The 22,980-nt window shown below is 29.4% G+C and overlaps 1 protein-coding gene across 2 annotated transcripts in view; it reads left to right on the forward strand.

Annotated features, from left to right (window-relative positions):
* Nucleotides 1–3,296, forward strand: part of LOC114122340 (frizzled-5) — a 66,558-nt gene extending 63,262 nt beyond the window's left edge. For both annotated transcript variants that reach the window (XM_027984970.2, XM_027984971.2), the window contains one exon: nucleotides 987–3,296. In XM_027984970.2, coding sequence (XP_027840771.1) covers nucleotides 1,147–3,051 — 1,905 coding nt within the window. In that variant the 5' untranslated portion in view covers nucleotides 987–1,146 and the 3' untranslated portion in view covers nucleotides 3,052–3,296. The remainder of the gene's footprint in view (nucleotides 1–986) is intronic.
* The last annotated feature ends 19,684 nt before the right edge of the window (nucleotides 3,297–22,980 follow it).

The raw sequence follows: 22,980 nt of genomic DNA on the forward strand, positions 1-22,980 counted from the left end.
TTTGCAAAGTATATACGAATTACTAATAAACTGTATACAAACATTCATCATATCGACGTGCAAATAATCTATTTTTTTATTTTTGGTTTGTGTATAATTTATGGATAATGTATTGCATATTTTAACTATGAATACGAAAAAAATGCATAATTTGCGATGTATTTAGACGAGAATTTAAATAAAGCTATATATTCCACGATATATTAATTCGTTGATAATATTTAAATAAATAAATGACAAATCGTTGTTTTTTAATTGATTAAAATAATTTAAAATAGATTATAAACGTTTTGGATTTATTTTAGAGTTAAACGACTGACAAAAAAGATTCAACTTAATGAAAAGTTTGTTTGTTTTTCTTATGCTTAATCCATTTCAAGCAATTGTAATAAGACGCTTCTATTTCCCCGGCGGTAATAGGCAGTAACTAATCACACCCCATGATAATATAGTAAATTATATTATTATTATTAACGTAGATACCATGTTCTGGGTGTATATTGTGAATATCGTGTTAACGTTTCATTTTGGTCTCTGACACGAAACGTATATTATTTACACTGATGTACCGAACCATACACCGCGCGCATAGATAAAGTATTATTATTGACTGAACCCGGCGAATCGCATAGGATTAAGCCGCGGGTTTCCATCACTTTTGACTACGCCGTGTCGTGTTTCGTGTGTAGGTAATTTAATATAACGTCGTATGGAACACATCGTTACCTACATTATAGTTGAATATCTCTACACGACACGGTATAGAGGAAACCCAGCTGTACACGAGCTGTTATAATGACGGTCGATATTATTTTCAATATGCTTAACCAAAGAAGATATTGTATAGGGTAAACAGTAGAAACCTTCGGAAAACGTGTTCCGAGCACCAGTCTCGTATCTCTACTAGGTCTACCTATATGCGTTATAATGTTATAATATTATAAATATGAAAATACTTACCAAGTCTTTTTGTCTGTGTGTTTCAGGTGTAGAGTTGCGGTCATGAAGTTTCGTAACCACTCGGAATCGTCGTATTCGCTCAGAAATCGAGCGTGAAAAGGATCGACCGTTTTTGTCGGAATCGACTGCAACCGCGGACGCGCGACTCGCCGGACGTTACCGTACCGACAGGTGGTGCCGCTGACCATGTGCGCGGCGCCGACATTAGTGGTGGCGGCCGTGTTGTGCGCCATCGCGACCACGGCCGTCTGCAACATGCAGCCGGTGGCCGTGACAAACACGGCGGCGGCTTCGGCAGGGGCCGCGGCCGGTGTGGCAGCCGTCCCGGTACCAGGGCGCTGCGAAGAGATCACCATACCGATGTGCCGGGGCATCGGGTACAACATGACTTCGATGCCGAACCAGTTGAACCACGAGACCCAAGAGGAAGCCGGCATGGAGGTGCACCAGTTTTGGCCGCTGGTCGAGATCAACTGTTCGGCTGACCTCAAGTTCTTCCTGTGTTCCGTGTACACGCCCATCTGCATCGAGGAGTACCAGCGACCGTTGCAGGCGTGTCGCAGCGTGTGCGAACGGGCCAGGGACGGGTGTCTGCCCGTCATGCAACGGTACGGGTTCGTGTGGCCGGAGAAGATGCAGTGCGACAAGCTTCCGGTGCACGGCGGACCGGAACTGTGCATGGCCCAGGACGTGTACGAACAGCAACACGGATCGACGAAACCGACCAAGAAGCCGGCTGGGTTGCCGGGCAACAAGTGCAAGCCGGGCAGCAGGGCAAAGGGATGCGAGAAATACGCTTACAGCGGCAGCGGCGACGAAGACGGGTGCGAGTGCAAGTGCCGGCCGCCTTTGGTACCCGTCGACAGGGAATCGGTCCGGTACAACCGGAGCGGCGTGTCCGTTGCCGGCGTGGACAACTGCGCGATGCCGTGCCGGGGTGTGATGTTTACCGATGACGAGAAGGACTTCGCGTCCACGTGGATCGCGCTCTGGTCGAGCATTTGTTGCGTCACCACGCTGATGACGCTCACCACGTACACCATCGACACACAGCGGTTCAAGTACCCGGAAAAGCCGATTGTGTTCCTGTCCGGTTGCTACCTGATGGTCAGCATAGGTTACCTGATCCGAGTATACGCCGGTCACGACGCGGTCGCCTGCGAGCCCGACGGTTCCGTCAAGTACAACGCGTCCGGGCCCACGCCGTGCACGCTCGTCTTCCTGTTGCTCTACTTCTTCGGCATGGCCTCGTCCATCTGGTGGGTCATACTGGCGTTCACGTGGTTCCTGGCGGCCGGCCTCAAGTGGGGCAACGAGGCCATAGCGTCTTACTCTCAATACTTCCACCTGGCCGCCTGGCTGATACCCACAGTCAAGTCGCTGGGCGTGCTGGTCATGTCGGCCGTCGACGGAGACGCGTTCGCCGGCGTGTGCTACGTGGGCAACCAGAACCCGGACAACCTGAAAATGTTCGTCTTGGCGCCGCTCGTCGTCTACCTGGCGCTAGGCATATCTTTCCTTTTGGGCGGGTTCGTGTCGCTGTTCCGCATCCGGAACGTCATCAAGCAACAGGTGGGCCGGAGTAAAGCCGACAAGTTGGAGAAGCTCATGATCAGGATCGGCGTATTCAGCGTCCTGTACACCGTGCCCGCGTCCGTCGTCATCGGGTGCCACTACTACGAGGCCCGGTACATGCCCGACCGCGTGGCTCACTTGGCGTGCCCGTGCTCTGAACCGGACCTCGACACCAAGCCGGTGTACACCATGCTCATGCTCAAATACTTCATGACGCTGGTGATGGGCGTCACGTCAGGCGTGTGGATATGGTCCGGTAAAACGGTCGGCTCATGGAAGCGCCTGTCCCGTCGACTATTCGGCGGCGGCGGCGTTGGCGGTGGAGGAGGTGGCGGTCGTATGTCCAAGGGCGGCCCCAACCCAGTACTCGTCAATCCGGGAAAACAGCGCAAGCAGCTACAGTACATGCCGGCGCCCTCGGTCCCGGGCAGTACGCTTCCTTCGTCCCACCACCTGGCTCCATCGTCCAGCCTGCACCACCACATCATCAAACAGGCGCCGCTTAGCCACGTATGACATCAGTACGCCACTCCTGCCCTTAGCTACGAGCAACCAGACCCGTCCGAGGACATGATGCCCTCCACAACGGGGCTCAGTGACTATGGTCCTCTTTAAAGGGTCGGGCAGGAGGAATAATGATGAACCATCAGAAGCATAAAATATGATCTCGACATGTACTTTTATTATTATTATCATTATTATTATTATTTTTTATTTTTTTTTATTTCTGTACAATACATATTATCTCCTACTCGAACAGACGAACCGCCCACCACGTTTAAAACCCGGACTCGGCATCGGGAACACATCACATCGAAAATAGACGTGTCTCTTTGCTTGTAATAGGTAACCTAGCTACGCGGTTCACACCAAAAATAGTAAAATATATAATGTAACTTCGTCGTTAAACCGAATTATCAATGTGACGTTTTCGACTGGTTTGACGAGTTGACTAGGTAATTGAAACAAAAAACGTGTAGCTACCCCGTCGGCCTTAGGTTTATTTTCTGGTGCTTTCCTCAATTCAATTTCAATTTATATTATTTTCATTTTGTAAATAACTTTAAATTTAAGAAGCGTATACTAGTCGTAGTAGTTAAGTTGTGTATTTTTTTTTGTTTTGTGTTAACATTAAGTAACCCTTTTATACTGTAATTAATGTAAAAAGGAAAAGACAACATTCGGTTATCCGAAATTACTATAATTAACTCATGTTTTTTTTTTCTAAAAAAAAATTAAAAATATGAGTTGTTCGCCAAAGTCGTGCAATATATTATATATTATTCCAATGTTTCTTTTTTTTTTTTTTTGATAAAAAAACATAAATTTATTATTTATAAGGCATTTTATTTATATAGACGTTTTTGTCTCTTTTAGACTTTTACTGCCCAATATTATACGAAAAACAAACTGTATACGTAAATTAAGTGATAATATTATTATAAACATATACAAGTAAGTTTATTATTCATGCATACAAATTATTTATACTATTTATAATATATATATATATATTACTTTATTGTAGCAAAAAATACTGTACATATAATATAATATGTTTTAAATAAAAACTGTACATTTCATGTTTTCATAATTGAGTGTAAATTTTTTGACTTCATGAACCAACAATAAAAAACTTAGTGAATCTCATCATTATTCATTTCAATGAATGGACTTGAATTTAAAATAGGTTTAATCACACTTATAATTACATATTTTTCGCGTAAATTTCCTCTATAATTTCTTAACCATTTAATTTTTTTTAAATATTTATATAATATATTTTATTTACGTGGGGGATTCATTAAGTCTGCATTTTTAACAGCCAACAGGTTCGTGATTGGAGAATAAATCAGTCTTAAGAAGTTAAACACTTTAGTTAAATTTTTATACAGTGTATCAGTCTTACCAGTGAAGTTAGTCCATTATTGTTATTAATCGTTTACCCAGTAGCTGTCGGTTTACGCGTATACTGCTATTATAATATTATAATAAATGAATAATCATTGAAGAACAAGCGCTACACCAAACATTGGTAAAAAAAAAAAAAACATTTATTATAAATACAAGGTATTGACTATAAAATATGTACTACAGACTCGCACCTTTTATCCTTGTCGTAATATTTGTACTTGGTATACAGTACCTATACAAGTTTGTTACCCTGATTCATAACATTTTAATATAGACGAAAAATTATAGTTTAAAAACAAAAAAAAAATGTTATATTGACATTTTTAGACTTAAAGCTTAATTTTAAAGTTAGAATAGAATGCATATTGAATTCTTGATCAAATCGTTTTAGTGTCATCGTTCACTAAGTATTGGGGGCAGTACGAAAACATTGCATTAAATTATTATAAAAAGAATACCTATTTGCGATAAGAAATCTTGTCGCTTCCAATCCGGCTAAATGCGTAGCCAGTTTTCCGAAGATAACAAAACGAGGGATGCGGGCAAGGTAGGTTCGGTATGTTATACTATTCACGAGTTTCTTGTACTTGTGACAGCTCTACGATGTACAATTGTTTGTAAATTATTCTAGTTGCACCTAATATTTAGGTATTTATGGTGTGCCGTGTGTTTGCGCCTACTTTTGTACAATTGAGACACCGGTTCATTATTGATTAATTTGTTATGGTTGACACTTATTTTCCGCCCAGCTCAACGTAATAATAATGAATTGGTTTAGTAGATACTTGATAATGACGTGATGTCCAGAGCGCAGTCGAGTTCAAAAAAAATTAGAAGATACAGCTATAATATATATATTCTACATTTAAAAACGAGTATGCTTTTAACCGTTAGTATAATGGATTTAAATCTATATTTTCTATTTTTAATTAGTTTATCTCAGATAAATTATTTCTACGTCAATATAACATTACATCCTCAAAGAATATTATATACGTTAATTAAATCTTATATTATAATATACGATGTATGTTTTTTACGCTCAGGCATTGGCATCTGCAGTTATATTTTTAAATTACTATATAAACATATCCGAGTATTATTTCAATTCAAAAAAGTTGTATCTTAAAAAAATCTAATTTAAAGATACACAAACATGTTTATTGCAAATGCAGAGGTCATCATGTAGTCAGAAAAATAAAATTTATACACATCATTAAAATTTAAATTTAAATATAAAATTAATTAAAGATAAATTTGGAAAAGGTACTTTTATCCTTTATTTTTTTGCTTAGGTATTAAATTCATCACTATTTATTCAAAAAACGTTTATAAATTATTGAAAACTATTATAGTTATTTATATTTTTTTAAAACACATAATGTTTAAAAAAATTTCGTCTTGACTATCTAAGTTTTTTTTATTTTCAATTTATTACTCTCTTATCACAAAGACTTATTAATGCACTATATTTATATACTGTTATACAAATAAATAACATATATTTATTATGCATCTATAAATTTAAAGGTTAAAAAAACTTTATAAGAGATTGAAATAATATTGAAATAAGTCGTTTCGATTTTATTGTTTTAAAATTGTATTTTTTTTTTTTTTTTACTTTTACTCTAAAATAATTGAAATCGATCAAATTCAACTTTATAGAACTTTTAATATAATAAGTAATAGCTAATAAATTACAAGATCGTTTTAATTTATCTACAAAAATAAGGAGTGTAGTTCTGAGTTCATCTTATTTATTGGTCTACATAATAAATATTTTCTATTAAATTAGTAGACAATAAGAGGAACTCGTTAAAAAATATATTTATTAATAGTTAGTACTTATTGATTGATGAACAGTTGGCAGTTGAGAATTATTATTACATAACAAAAAAACTTGCTATCAAATACAGCTCATATTCATATACAAGGTAAGAACTGAACTACTTTTTTCGATTTTGAGGCGTGTTCTTCAGTGAATTATTGTGAAATAATAAATATAAAAATATAATTCATTTTATTAATCACTATACCTTAATATTATTTAATGTTCAGATAATAAAGTTTAAGGAACTATAAAAATAGATATAGAGATAAAGTACATTTATAGTTTATATGTTTATACACATTACACATAATATATTATATAAGTACCATATTCTAAATGTACATAAGCACATTTATATACCTAAGTATATATTTTATAAACATAATTTGTACAACTTGTTATAATGGATTTTATTTCATTATACCGAAATTATTAAATGTTCAAAACTTAAGTGCTCAGAATAAATAGCATATTTTGATTACAAAATAAGAGTAACCATAATAATTATCAAGAAATTAAAAAAAAATAAATGTTTAATCTGATGTAATAAAAAAAACACTCAATATCTTGATTCCATTAGTTTAAATGAATAATTATTGCGATAATTACTTGATTCTTTTATTTTTTCAGTACAGTAAGAAATATAAAATCAATTTAAAAATATTAGGTCAGTTACTAACTGATGATCTGATAATAAAATGTGACATTTACTTTTACTGAATCAAAATATTCTGAACGTGAACCCATATAATTTATTGATTACGAAATATCAATCAGCAAAAAAGGTCTCAACAAATCATTTTTAATAATAAAGGCTAAACGAATAAAATATTCTAAAATCTATTTAAATTTAATTAAAAATCATTCGCTCGTATTTAATATTTAATGGACAAAGTTGGATGTTCATCCATAATACAAATATATTTTCAAATTATATTTTTTTATAAACCACAAGTTTAAATTAATTAAATATTCATTATTAAAATTAAAGCATAAAAAGATGAACATTTTTACGATTATCGTTTTGTAGTGCAGAACTTCTCATCATCTGTCAAAGTCAGCTTATAATATGTGTAAAAATTATTTTCATTTAATCATTTCCCATATCATTTATTAATCGATATAATCACTGACAATGAGAAATATAATCCATGATAGAGTGGATATTACCATTTTTAATTATTTTTCCGGTAAGTGGTATATTTTTTTCAAGACAACAAAGGTATTCAAAGAGAATTATTATTACAGGAAAGCGTAGGACTTGAGTGGACATAGACTACGGTCGCTGCTATATTGTCACGTGTTTCTGATGAATTTTTAGTATCTATTGTTTGTCAAGAACTATATCGTGTCTCCCAAGCCACGACTAACTCTTACTGTTGCAGTGTTTATGAAATATATTTTTGATGATTATATTTTACTATGTATCTACCGGTATAAAGTACAAATTATTCACGTTAGCCTGTTCGAATATTAAAACACCTATTATAGGGAGGCATGACTAATACTATGACAATCTTTGTACTCTCATACGTGCAATCGCCATCAGGATGATAAATTATCAAATCGATTTTAGTTTGCATAATGCGTACATATTATATATTTTGGCACGTGATCGATCCAATCGGCATCCTATCGTTGCGTGTTATCTATACGACTATACGTAATTTTAAAAAACTTCCATACGAGTTTCGTATACATTTATTTTATTATTATATATTTAAATATTTTGTGTGTAAAAACAACATTTCTGTGATGTACATTGTATGTTTCTTGAATCAACTACACGGACAAACATATTAATCATGATAATGGACGTGCATGTATCAGCACAATAATAAATCGATCGATTTTAGCAGAGGACTATATAGGTATGCATATCAAAGTATTATCTTCACTCAAATGTTAAGGCTATAGCCTGTAATGCTATAACAATATTATCTCTAATATAATTTTTTGATATCTGCAACTATCAAATACGATTACATTATAATATACACACAGCATATTTTGTTTTTTTTTTATGTCTCTAAAATGGTTATTTTATTCTCGTATTTTTTTAAGTATTTAATTGGGATATAAAATAATTAATTTTAATCAATACCTATATAAACATTAAACACTCAAATCAATATTATAATTTATATTTGTCTTTTAATATGTTAAATATGCATTTTTAATACTTCTTATTGATAATAATATCATAGTGTATATGTTGTATTTTTATCAGTACTAATGTATAGATTTCATTTTCATTTATTGACTCGCAAAAATTATAAACACTTAGTACCTGCCATTTACCAAATTTACATTCACTGCACACCGATTTTTTTTTTATCGAATATTTTATGCGAAACTTTACTATCGTTTTTTTCGAGGACATTAGCTCGTTTATTTTTAAGATTTATAGATTATTTTTTAACCTATATATATATTATAATTTACATAAACAGATGGTGTCACTAATAAATTATATATAATGGTAATCAATAACAAATAAATTTAGTTTAAATGTTAATATTATTTGTTTAAACAGAGGGTTGAACTGTAGGGCGATATCCACCCTTTTAGTTCTCGTAAATCAGATTTTAAATTTAAATCGTAAAAATTATTCACAAACAATAATTCAATAAAATATTTTAAGTAAATCTATTGAATACACCATAATTCTATTAATTGAATAATTTATTTTAAAATTAGAAATAATTTGTATATGCTTTAAAACAAATAAAGATATAACTTTCTAAGTGAATAAATATACCTACTTGAAAATGTTATTAAAATATTAAATAGCATGCATATTTATTTCCTATCAAAAATACAAAATTATTTCATTTAGTTGGTATAATAAATAATTGTTAATGACTAATGTTTTATTTCTTTAAATTAATATTATAAGCAGTATATGTATTTGATTGACTCTACATTAAATGTATTAAGTTCAGCTATAGGTAACTTATTAAATTCTGTAACAAGCTACTATTTATTGAACTCACGAAATAGAAACAAATTTAATTTTCAGATCGTTGACTGCCTATAAGCTACAGATTCTAAATTACAAACGAAATCGGCACATTTCCCGAGGCGATTTACAGGGTTGGGTCAGTAGCCCCATAAGAGCCCTTTACAAAAGGTAGACACTGCAAGAGGTAGCAAATAAATCGTTTTTGGCCATAGCAATAAACATTTATCGGACGTGCCGCGGAAACGGATATAGAAAAATCCCAAAAATAAAATTCAGCCCGGACATTGGATGTATAAAAACACAAAAAAAAAATATAATGTGTTTAATTTGTATTACATTTTTTGTTTGAAATTAACGATTTGTAAATAAATTATTCCGGTACAAAACTTTTAAACTTTCAATTTTATTTAAAAATTGCTTGAGTTACAAAAGATTTATAATTTAGCATTTATAGCATTCATTATAATAATATCGTATGATATAGAGACCCGTAATTATATACAATAGCCATCTATTATACTTATTTTGATTTGGATTATTTTTTTTTTTTTATTATTTTAAATTAGTAATAAAAAATAAATGTGACATTTTTTCTATCAAAAACACATTATTAAAGTTTTGTTAAAAACTTATAGCTACCTCGGCGCTGTAGTATGAAAATTGGAAATTGAGTCGTCAAACACAAATACCGTTATAAATATTATGTGCAGACTAAAATATAAAATAATAATTATGGACGTAATAATTGTTTTTATTGGTTCTATAGAATAAACAGTAGAAACAGAATTAATTGCGTTATTAACCGATTAACTATATATAATATTAACGCATAGTTATTATACTATTGTACTGTCGTTTACATGAATTTTTGCACTAGGAACCAATGCAACGTGACTGTGAGCACGAAATAGTTTCGATCAGAATTGCCCAGACTTCCCCCGTACTTATACCCCGCGTCACCGGGCTTGCGTATATTTGTTTAAAAAAATAATGACGATAATAATAATAATAAACACAGAGTCGGGGAAGAACGTTTTTTCTTTCAGGTAAGATGAACAAAAAACACTCGGGATATAAAATAACCATTTAATAATAACGTAGTGTCGGACGTGTACCTAGTATTATATTATGTATATGCCGCGCGCGATAATCGGAAAACAAACACGATGGGCGTCTTCTCGGGTCCGCCGACGTCGCGTATTTTGTGTGTGCCCCGAGCGTACTTATATATATTATATTATATTTCGTATAGTATATTTTGTACTCTTCGCCGTCTCTCCGGCACACGGTCTCTATCGTCAGGTCTCTTTCCATCCGCAGCCTCCAGAGTCTCGTTCCCCGCAAGACCAGATCTATCTATCTCTCCTCTCCCGTCAACAACGCACGACGCGGTCTTTAATTAAATTTGACCGGTTTATTTTCCTACTCACGAGTGTGTGTGTGTGTATGTGTGTATAAGCGTGTGTACGTATACACATACGATGTGTATATAAACGCGCGAGCAAGTCGGACACGGTAATAACTCAGAGACTCGTTAGCGCTACGACGACGAGACCTTGACTGGATCGTAGTAAGCGTGTGTGTGTGTGTGTGTGTGAGTGTGTAACTATATACGTGTATGGTGTATGTAATAAATATATGTATTATCATATGATTATTTGTATTAAAATAAAAAAAAACCTAACCGCTCATTTCCAATCGATCGATCCGATTAAAATCAAGTATATAATACATATTTTTAAATATATATATATATGCATTAAAACATGCATATTATACCAGAGACGCGTGCATAGATCCTCGGTGTATTTTATCCCTCGCTCCTGCAATCCTGCACTGCCAAGTAGGCACCTATAATAGTTCCCTAGCAATATTATAAGTATTTTTATTGAAATTCAATCAACGCTCGCGTGTCTACATCGCCGCCATTTTATATAATTAATTAGAAAACCAGTAAACAAAAATTACTTAGGTATCACAAGAAACAATTTTTCCCCGCCCCCACAAAACAAACAACGTGTAACAATGACGCGCTCATCTTGACATAGCTGTACTTCGTTGGACAACGATTATATTTTTAGAAATCGATTTTCTCGTAATTTAACACGCTCCAAGTAATACATTGGATTTTCTATACTGTATCCGCACATACAATACAATTTTATATGAAGGACACTATATTTAACTATTGTACCTATCACACCATTATATTATAACATTGCATTATTACCTATAATATGTATGCGTAAAATATTCATATTTTATGATAAAAAAAAACCATTTTAAATATTACAATGTTCATTATACTTCATTATTGTATGATTCTCTGAAAATCATAACTCGTTTTTTTTTACCACTAAATAAATACATTATTATGTACTTACCGTTTTTTCGTGAAATAAACTCGTAACTGTAAATTTAACCAAATAACTGATTTATTTTAAACAATATTTACGTATAAATAATATAGGATGTAAATTTCAAAATTTAGAATATATAAAAACCGTGAAGTTTAAATAATATATTATATTAAAACTTATAAGTAATATCGTACCAACGCAATATAATATTGTATTATGTGTAACACGTTTGGCCAATTGGCCGTAAAGCGGTAAAAACATCGTTCTTAGAACCTCCATTTATAGCGCAATTTTTTAATCGAATAGCACCCTTTCCTTTTATTTCCTTTATTCAAAAATGATATGTTTGAAACACAAAATCCAAAATAATTGTCGTATAGAATAATTATAATTATAATTTTTCGTTGGACAGAAAATCATTAGCGTCGATTCTCTCGACTCAAAATACTAATGTAAAAAAACGAGTTTTCCGAAAAACAGAATTTACAAAAATGTAAATATATATTCATATGATCACTTTCTTTTCACAACTCTGTTTTTTAGAATATATTATTTTAGTAACTTATTTACTTATACATACTCAGCTTATCCTCACCAACTTTATGATCAATGCGTCTGTAAACTGTTTATTCGAATGCAATGTATCATTTGACTAATTTCCGCGTATCTGTAAAAAAAAACCATGTTCATTATTTATGTTTACCAATAATGTTAATATTAACTGCCTACGGCCAAACAATTATTCACAAAAACCAATACAACATCGTGTAAAATAATTTAGCGGTTTGCGTTAGAACATCTGAAAAAATGATGTACCTACATGTATATTGTTATGCATGTATGTATATTATATATATTATTACAAATTGATACTTTAATTTACCTATAATAATATAACAAAACAGTTACGTGCCCTATAGTCCAAATTCCAAGACTTTAAATTAATACTTTTTTCATATATATATTTTACTGCAAAAAAAGTTTCCAAAACATAAAATAGACTTAACTTATTTTTTTATATCCAAGAATTTTATTTTATTGCGTTCAGTAATTCACTATTTCCCGACACCGTATACTTTGGAAAAGTGATTACTCTTGAGATCTTTCCACATTTCAAAAATAATGGAGGTCAATTTAAAGGCATAAAAAGAATATTATTAAACGTTAATATTTTAAACTTACATTTTGTAAAACAAAAATGATTAATGAGCAATAAAAATATACAACACATTTATTTTGAATAATTTATAAAAATAAATACACACAGTATCATCAGCATAGCTTTTTAAATATAATACTTTTGAATTATTACAAAAATATTAAAATTTTATTTTGTTTGGTTTTTATTTAAAAAAATGTTCTTAGAAATATTCAAATATGTTTCCAGTCAGAATAGTTTTTCATATAGACATGAACTAAATAACTACATTTAGTTCAGCTCATTTAGTACAATAATTCATCATTAAATTAAAATTTAATACATTCATATTAAAACTTACTTAATGACAAAATTTTCTTATACTCAGCACCAACTCTGTAACAAAATGAATTTCCCAGTTCATTTTATTTATTTATTATATTTAACATGTATCAACAAATTATATCAAATAAAATAAAATACTAAATACATTCTATAATTCTTTAACAATATTAAGTTGAATCGTATTTTATGTTGCAATAATAAATATATTTGAATTGTATGGATTAATAGTTAATCTGGTTGCTTATACTATTCATTGATAATCAACAGTTTTGAATAAATATAATATAATATTTATGATTTTTAATCCTGACATTTATAATAATAAATAAAATTAATGATCGAAAACACAGTAAATATAGGCTTTTTATGATGGTTTTAGGTACACAATTTTAAATTATCTTATACCTATACTCATATTATACGCTTAGCCCACTCTAAACAACATTTATGATTGTGTTTATTTTAAATTGTCATTTAAAACGTCACATTAATATATGATTATTTATTCTCTAAACAAATTAAAATTTATTATTATTATTATAAGTGACCTAAAATAAAATATTTCATCTTCAGTTTTAAATTAAATGCAATAACCGCCTCTATTATAGAAATTTAATTATTATATAATGATTTCTTAAGTTTGGGGGATTTCAAATTATTTAAATTTTTTATGCAAATGATTTACTACAGTACTGCTGTTGTGTCATTAAATATATTTTATGTTTAAGTATTTATATAACCACACGGCGTTTACTTATCTTGGTGTTGGACATAATTTATGGCTATCAATGGATTCTTGATTGTGTCACTACGTAAATACATTATACAGGTGTATAATGATCTCATAGCTATATGACTATTATGAGTATATTATAATATGCTTTGGATAAAAAAGAAATAAACGTTTTGTTATGACGTAGGTACTATATATATCTCTATAAATTGGATATTAGTCGCGACAAAAGTACAATTTTATTCTATACCTCACGAGTGCCAACTAGTGTAGTTAAAAAAAATCATCATACAGGTTATGTTATTAAAATTATAATCAATTCGTATATAACTCATGTTTGTTTGTTTAAACATATATTTTGAATATTATTATAATTATAGGTTTACAGATTAATTCATTCATATGAAAACAATGTACCTATCTAGTTTTAGTTGTACAGCTCGTTTTATACTTGCACACAATAAGAATTTAAATTGTTTTTATTAACTAACAACTCTATACAACTTTACTGAAATACAGTCTATATGATAACCCTCGTCAATGACAAAATGTGGCGTTTACTTTAATTATAATTTGATTACAAATTTGAAAATTGTATCATTGTTTTATTACAAAATATATCATGGTATTATTATCAACCTATAATAATAAAATGACTATTTTAAAGTTGGTTAAAAGTTTTCATTTGTTTTGTAGTTATTTTAAATTTTTGTTCGAAAAAACATTTTGCAGCCATTTTAATTCCAGGCATCAACCTAGCTGTGTTTCATGACAATATTTTATTTGTTTATAATATGCCAACAACATAATGATAATTAAAATAATTTTTAGTTACCAGTTTCGTAAGTTCCATCTAATTGATTTTCAAGGGGTGTTGGTCAAATATATAAATTCTTCGACTAATAATAATTAATTACCCATGTATGATTTGATTATTTATTACCAGTATTTTAACGAACACTTATCGAGAAACGATCGTAGACGTGTTAGTTTCTTGGTGCTCAATCCGAGTTAAGGTAGGTAATTTATATTATACACAAAACAAAACTAACAAGAAAAACGACTATATAGTATGCGTATATACTATATAGGTACTTTATTTATAATTAGCCTCAAGGATGTAGTGTTATTTAACTATCATATAATATAATAATGTAATTATAAAATAAATGTGTATTTAACTAGTCTGAGTGTAAAATTGAAATATTTATTGTTAAAAAATTTCATTTAAATCATGATTAACGCTTAACATCATACAATTATATGGTCTTTAAAAATAATCAAAACCAACGTGAAAATTCAATTATTTTAATTTGTCATTCTAGAAATTAGACGTAAGCAAATAGTGTTGTACCTATATTAATTTCACTAGCCTAACTCACTTTAATATTAATAACAAATGAGTACCAAGTAAATAATAATTAAATATATTAATTTATATTTGTAATTGGGTAACATTGACATAGATAACGGCTATGCACTATTTGCATCATGTTATTTACTAATATTAAATGCAAGTACTCAATTAAATCAGAATTTGAAAAAAAACTTCTAATTCGATTCTACTGGAGTATAGGTTTTGATTTTATTTTAATGATTATATTCTCTTTCTTAATATTATTTGTCTAGGTACCTATTTAAAACATAAAAATGTAACAAAAGTGTTATCAATATTCATAATTAACATATCTTATCAAGTCTAAAGTCAACAAATTACTTTATTTAAGAATTTATAAAGAATAATATAGTTGTGTATTAATTATTAAAGCTGGTTTAAATCTCCAAGTCATAAATTTTACTTGGAAAGAAAATGAAAATGTTATAATCTATAAGTAATAAATATGTATAATAACTAATAAGTCAAGTATAATATTTTTGTATTTTTATCCATTCCGAGTTAGAAGTTATTTTCTTTTAAGTTTAATGGCAATGAATTTCTATAAAAGAATCGAATATTTCTTTTTTTAAGTACACAATTTTCATTATTATACGGGTTAAATAAATGTTAATAAATACTCACTAAATTAATTGTATCTTTTAAAATAGTTGTATTATCTCTAATGATTTTATTAACATAATATAATTAATACTGTATATTATATATTTGCAATGCACCAACGTATAATAAGTATAATAATTAATAGCAACATGTATATTATTATGATTATGACCATAGTATACGCCTATGATATAATGATATATTAGAATATTATAAGTATCATATTATTCAAATATAAAACTGATTGGGTTTACAAAATAATTCGACGAAATATTTTTTATTTTTTTCAAAACTGTAATCCTACGCTTTTTAATCAAGATGAGTAAACATTTAAATATAAAATAATACTCGAATTGCACAAGACGATATAATGATATAAAATATACTGTGCGAATTAAAAAATAAATGTCAATTTATGAGGCGTCAGGTATAAAATGAACGATTCAAGTCATAATTTTTTCTTCTCGGTAGATATAGTACCTACCTACAATGCAAAAAAAAACATTCTCTTGTCCAATCGACAAATTTTGCGTAAACCAAAAAAACGTTTAAACATACGAAATGAACAAAAAAACGTCAAGATAACGCTGTAAGCAGATTATTAAAATCGTTATTACTCCGATTACTCGTATAATATATAGCCCGTAAACTAGAAATGCCGTCTGACACTGCTGTACATTATAACGGGTGTACGGCAATTTTTTTCAGTGGTATACAATATTATTACAAACAACATAATTATGTAGATATTCTATACGCCTATCATGAAGCCTATATTATCATTTTTATTATTTATTAGTCACTCCTGTAATTATTAAAATCGAAAATAATAAATTATACGTTGCTAATAAATACCGTTTACCACCGGATCATGATCGCACACACGATGCACCCCTGTTTTTGTGTTCTTAAAACACGGGATCGTATTTTATAATAGTATATTATAATATATTAGATAATATTATTCTATATTATTATAGAGACACCTCATGCGCAACGGAAACCCGATATCGTCCCAAACTTGTCGGGTTTCGTCGAGGTGTGAAACGTAAAACGACACTTGGTGCTCCGAAACACACTATGTGCCTACTTATAATATCGATTTTGTTGCGTTAAAATATCTAATTTCTAAATATTTCGCAGTAATAATAATAAGAAAAAATGAGGAATCCTTATTTTTCTTTTTATTTATTTATTTGTTGTTTTTATCTTGTTACTATGACAAATGTGATACAATACAATTATAAATATTACTTTTAATGGCCTTAACAAAGAAAATAAATTAACCTAGCAATTATAATAAATTTATATGTAATATTTAAAATTATTTTTATAATAATATAGCAGTTTAATATAAAGTTCTGGATAACGAAAAAAAAGTAGATCTAAAGATTTTGAAAATAACCATAATAAAATTTTTTTTTAAATGTAAACATAAACAAAAATATACTTGTTTATTAGTCAGAAAATCTACTGAAGGTTTTCATATACATACACTTGTTTACAAACTAATTTAACGAAATTTAAACTATTTACGCAAAATTTTAAATATTATGATAACTGTTAAACTGTAATGTACTATTAATCCTTTAGATATTAACCTTTTTTGAGATAGTCAAAGTCCATAGCTGCTTTGACTTTTTCTAAATAATAATAACAATAATTTAATGATACTTGTCTACCTACTTGTTATTTAACTTGGAAATGAAAATTATAATATATAATGTGTACTATAATACTATTAAACCTGTATAACTTTAAAACATCGTTTATCCGTGATTTGTAATAGACATACTTATAAATGCTACGAGGATATTTCATATAAAATCATACTCATTATGTAAGTGAAAATTACCCTTTTAAAATGACTTTTAATTATCCAGTTTATAACGCAATTTTATGATATAACTTAAATGTATTTGCAAAACATGTGTTAGTTTGTGTTCTTTTAAATATTTAAAAATGTATTTTGATAGTAATATAGTATGATGAACAATGAGACTTAAATGAATTTCGACGCAATGTAATATCTCAGCCGATAGATATGGAGGCTACCTATATTTTAAAACCTTTTATAATAAATGGACAGTAGAAGAAATCGGTATCTTGTTTTTAGAGAAAAATGACTAAACCAGACATATAGTAGATACACGGTGTACTTACAACGTAACAAACCGTTACAGTTTCTAAACTTGGGTATTAATTAAATTTTTAAATTAATATTAAATTATTACCTATAACAAACATCAACATCAATATGAATTAAGTATTATAATATGTGGTGATTATAGCCATCGTATAATTATAAAATGTATAATAGTACATAATTGATCACATTATAATATGTTTATGCTCGGTCTTAGATGTATAATAGCTTCTTTATGGTAATTGCGGTCGTCTCACTCGAGACCATCCAGTGCATAATATTATTACTCTTGTTTTGTATTCAAAGTTTATAGGTGAGATATGACCATAACGACTGACTAAAACAAGTCGTACTACATAATACAGCTAAGTTGTGCTCGTGGGATAAAATAATATTATATTACACACTTCTGTTCGTTAAAAATCACATTATATTCTAAAATAATTACCTATGTATAAATTAAAAATCCCAATTCCTGAGTGATTATTATAGCACACTCTTTTTTACCGGTTAAAAATGGTTTAACTATAAAGCAACTATACTTAAGAATACTGTTTAATATGTGTGTTATATCTAATTCAATAATACCTAAACTATGGACACTGAATTCTAATGATTAAAAGCAATCAAAGTTCGTAATAAATTAACTATAGATAATTAACTGTTTATTTTTCTTCTATACAGAATTATAGAATCAATTTTTTAGTATAACTATGAATAAAATTCTCTATTACAATTTTGAATAATGCAGCTGTAATATTGTTAGTTTCAAACTTATACTCGTATACAAGAATTTAGCCATATACAGCATATAATAATATATGTAATCATATACCTGGTATTACGCTCGATTAATCAATTATTTTTATTAGTTAGAACCTTTCTTTCTTTTTCAGTCCTCTGTAAACTCAAAAATTACTGGACCGCTTTAAATCAAAGTTATATTAATAAATTTCTTGAGATTTGAAGAGAGTTCGTAGGTTCAATTTTAAACTTTAAGCTTATTGGTCTGTATAGGGTTAGGCTCACACGTGCATTTTATTTCAACTCACGTAAATTATATTTTTTTTTTTGTATACATATAGGATTGATATTGTATAAAGATAATGAAATAATTTTTATAATTGAATATAATTTTCTGTATTGTACTTCATTTTTCATTCAAGCTAATAAAATTATTCTATATAAATATAAAATATAAAATTGAGTAATAACTATATTATATATAAGAAACAGAGTATGTATTTAAGACTAATGGAATCAAAAAATACTCTATCGATTTTGATGATTCAAGGTAATTTTAAATAATATGGATTAAACAAGTTATTTTAAGGTGACTTATAAAACTATTAATAATATTAAAATCATAATCAAATAAATATTGTTTATTTCTGTTTGTAATTGGTTAGGTATACTTATAAAAAAAGTTATTTATTACTCTCCATCGCAGGTGAGTTATTCGTCTTAGTTTATCCCCGAGTAAAGCTGGATAATGTAGCTATAGTATACCTATAATATATGCCATAAAACAATCTGTGACCAAAAATGTACAATTTGTTGTTATTATTATAATACCGCAATCGTCGACCAGCGATAATATATATACAACTACAGTATACCTATCTAACTAGTGCTCAATGGAATATATTTAAAACATTATTCGAAAATTGTCGATACACATGCGACATGCAAATATGCTACACATATATTATATTATTATCAAAATATATATATATATATATATATATTATGCAATATACGTTGTAGATACTAAAGTACAAATAAGTATATTATTATTATATTACGTTTTGGAACATTCCGAAGACGACACAACCCGTATTTAACCTGTTAACGTTTAAATTCGAAAAACTTGTACACGCATTTGATAATGAATATAATAATAATAATATTAACACACACACACACACACATACCATGTATAGATACAAAACGCCGATAATCTGCAGCTTGTGTGGTCTCGCGTCGCTTTCGACTGTTATAATAATATTATGCTATTTGCATGTACACGCCACGCCAGGGAAACTGGGCCTGATATATATATATACACACAAATTTATTTATATTATATAATATATATATTTGAATGTGATTATATACTGTACACGTATTAGTACGGGATATGCTAAAGAACGCACTTGGAGTGTACGCGTAGTCTCGGCCATATTATATTCTGCGTGTATACATAGGATATATACAGATACCTCTATAGACTATAATACCTACTGGCGCTGGGTTAATAAATAATTATAGACTCGGTGCCGTGCGCGTACTACGGGACTAGTAAAAAAAAAAAAAACAAAAAACCAGGTAGGCAGGCTAACTGGATTGATCTTGTTTACCGAACGGACGTGGAAATTATAATAATAATGTATATAAAATGTATATGTACATAAAGGTAATATTATGTATACACGTAAGCAGTAATTCTTGGTGGAGGAGGACACGATGGTGGCGACGGACGGATAGACGGCGATTTGTAGTACATTTATTATTTTTAAACTGCGGAAGATTTAATACATAATAAAATTGATTGAATACTGTCTGTCGGACGATTAGTTTATGAGTTATTACTTAAAAGTGTTTAAAGTTTAGATTAGCGAAATGGAGTGGGACGGGGATACCTTGCAAAATACTGATCTACTACTCCGCTCACCTAAACTTTAAATACTTATGACTTAAAACTCGTCCAAATTTTTATTTAAATTTACTATGGAAGTACTTCGAAAAACATTCTGCATCAAAATATGAAATTAAAAATATATGTAATATAATATAATATAATGTACCTAATCATTAAAAAAATATATAAATATAAAAAACTTTTAAAAACATTGGTTTATTTTGACTGAAAATTATGTAAAAGAAATATTTAAAAAAACATAAATACATTTTAAAATAATACTCGTAAATATTTAATAATAAAAAATCATAACTATTATATACAAGTGTCAAATAAGTCTCTTATTCCGAAAATTTAAAAAAACTATGAGCTTTTTAATAAAAAAAATGAATAAATAATTTAATATAAAAATACAACTCTTAAATTTTTACGATTATAACTATGTTTAACATCAAAATTGTACATACTTTATAATGAAATGTATAAATACGACTATATGAGACAACAAGAGAAGTTTAGAGCGAAAAATAAGAAATGGAAAAGATAGAAAATTCCATTTAGGTCAGTTTTCCACTGTATTCAGATCGTATAAAAGTTAAAAACCTATCAAGTAAAATGAATATTTTTGTTTTGCACCGCATTCTGTTTTAAACAGTTTTCAGTGGTTCTGTTAGAAAAATAATATTTGGATACAATTTCTTTTCATAATAAAAATTCAACATAATATAATATAAATATATTATTATATAGTGTAACCTCCCTTAACAGACACATCCAATTAACGAATTTTTTTTTTAGAAGAAATTATAAACTTTCCACAAACTTAATACTTTTAATATTAATCTTAGAGACTCTACAGACGTACACTAAAATTTTCAAAATCTTTAGACCAACTTTAATTTGTTTATCGTTTTTGTACATCTTTGTTAACTTTTAAGCTAATAATTAATAATATTATACGTCACACGATAATTTCATCAAAAACTAAGTGGTTAAAATTCAATCTACTATTATATTACTATTAGAAAAATTAAATAGGTACTATTTACTACTCTTAATAAATTATAAAATATTTGAACATAGAGACTAACACATCGTATCTTAGAACCATTTTTTATAAAGTTATATAATAATATATCATTGAGTTCAAATTGTGCTACACCTAAAATAAAAAATCTTCTATACAATAGAGCATTTATTAAATATACATAAATATAGTATATTTAATCTATGAGCAGAGCGAGTGCTTAGGTTTTTTTAATGTTATTTGTAAGTTATATTTGCTAATGATATGGAACTTCCACAATGTCGTGCCACTCTGTTGACAGACTCGTATATGAAAATCATTAACAATCTTTATTTCTATTAGAGAGAATAAAAAATATTTTTGTTTTGTGTTAAAAGACAACTACATCGTACAAATAATTTGAAAAATGAATAATTAGTTTCATTAAAAATATATTTTATTTACCGTTTTGTTGTAACATTTATAGAAGGGGATAATCAATAAATATCCACATCAAAAAAATATTTCCATAACTACAACTGAAAACTAGATATCCGATAGATAGACATTTAATTTTAATCTTTCGTCTAAAATTTGGTATCAGATCAAGCATTTGCCCCAGTGTCTCCCTCTAAATGCGCCACTGAGTACCAGCCGATTACTATTTACTGCTCTAGTATACGATCTCTGTGAATGTACTCTAATCGTATGCATATCGCGTGGTATATAGTAAACGCTGACAACCAGATGCTCAATATTACTATTCTAATGGCATGTTAGTCCATCTATAAACAACTAACAAATAATAATAATTTTTCGTCGTCCATTAGCTCGATATTGATTGTCGTATAAACAAATTAACATAATAAATTAAAATTTCTAATGGCGCTGAATGCGTTACTAGATAAATATTACGTCTTTTAATTATACAAGTCAGATGTTAAAAATACCTATTGGGTACTATTGTACTAATTTTGTTTATCGTAATGTTCCAACTAAGGACGTTTTGATCGTTTAATTATTTAGCAAGCATCGTATTAACACATTCGTTCTTCTGTTCAACATTACTTACATTTGTTTGAGCAAAATAAAATGTTGTATAAACGTTTGGACTTTGGAATGATGGTTATAACAATTTATGATTATTATAACAGTGTACTAAAAATGTATAATAATGATAGAAAAATAAAATAAAACAAAAACTATTATTCCCCTTTTCGATAAATTAGACGCAACTAAACATACATAATCGTATTTGTTTTGTTTATTGGGGTCAATTTATTATACCAAAAGTAAAAATACCAAAAATACCAAAAATAAGTAAAATATATTATGAAACAAATAAACGATATTATTGAGAATTTTTA

The sequence above is a fragment of the Aphis gossypii genome, chromosome 2 (assembly GCF_020184175.1).
Source record: "Aphis gossypii isolate Hap1 chromosome 2, ASM2018417v2, whole genome shotgun sequence".
NCBI lineage: Eukaryota > Metazoa > Arthropoda > Insecta > Hemiptera > Aphididae > Aphis > Aphis gossypii.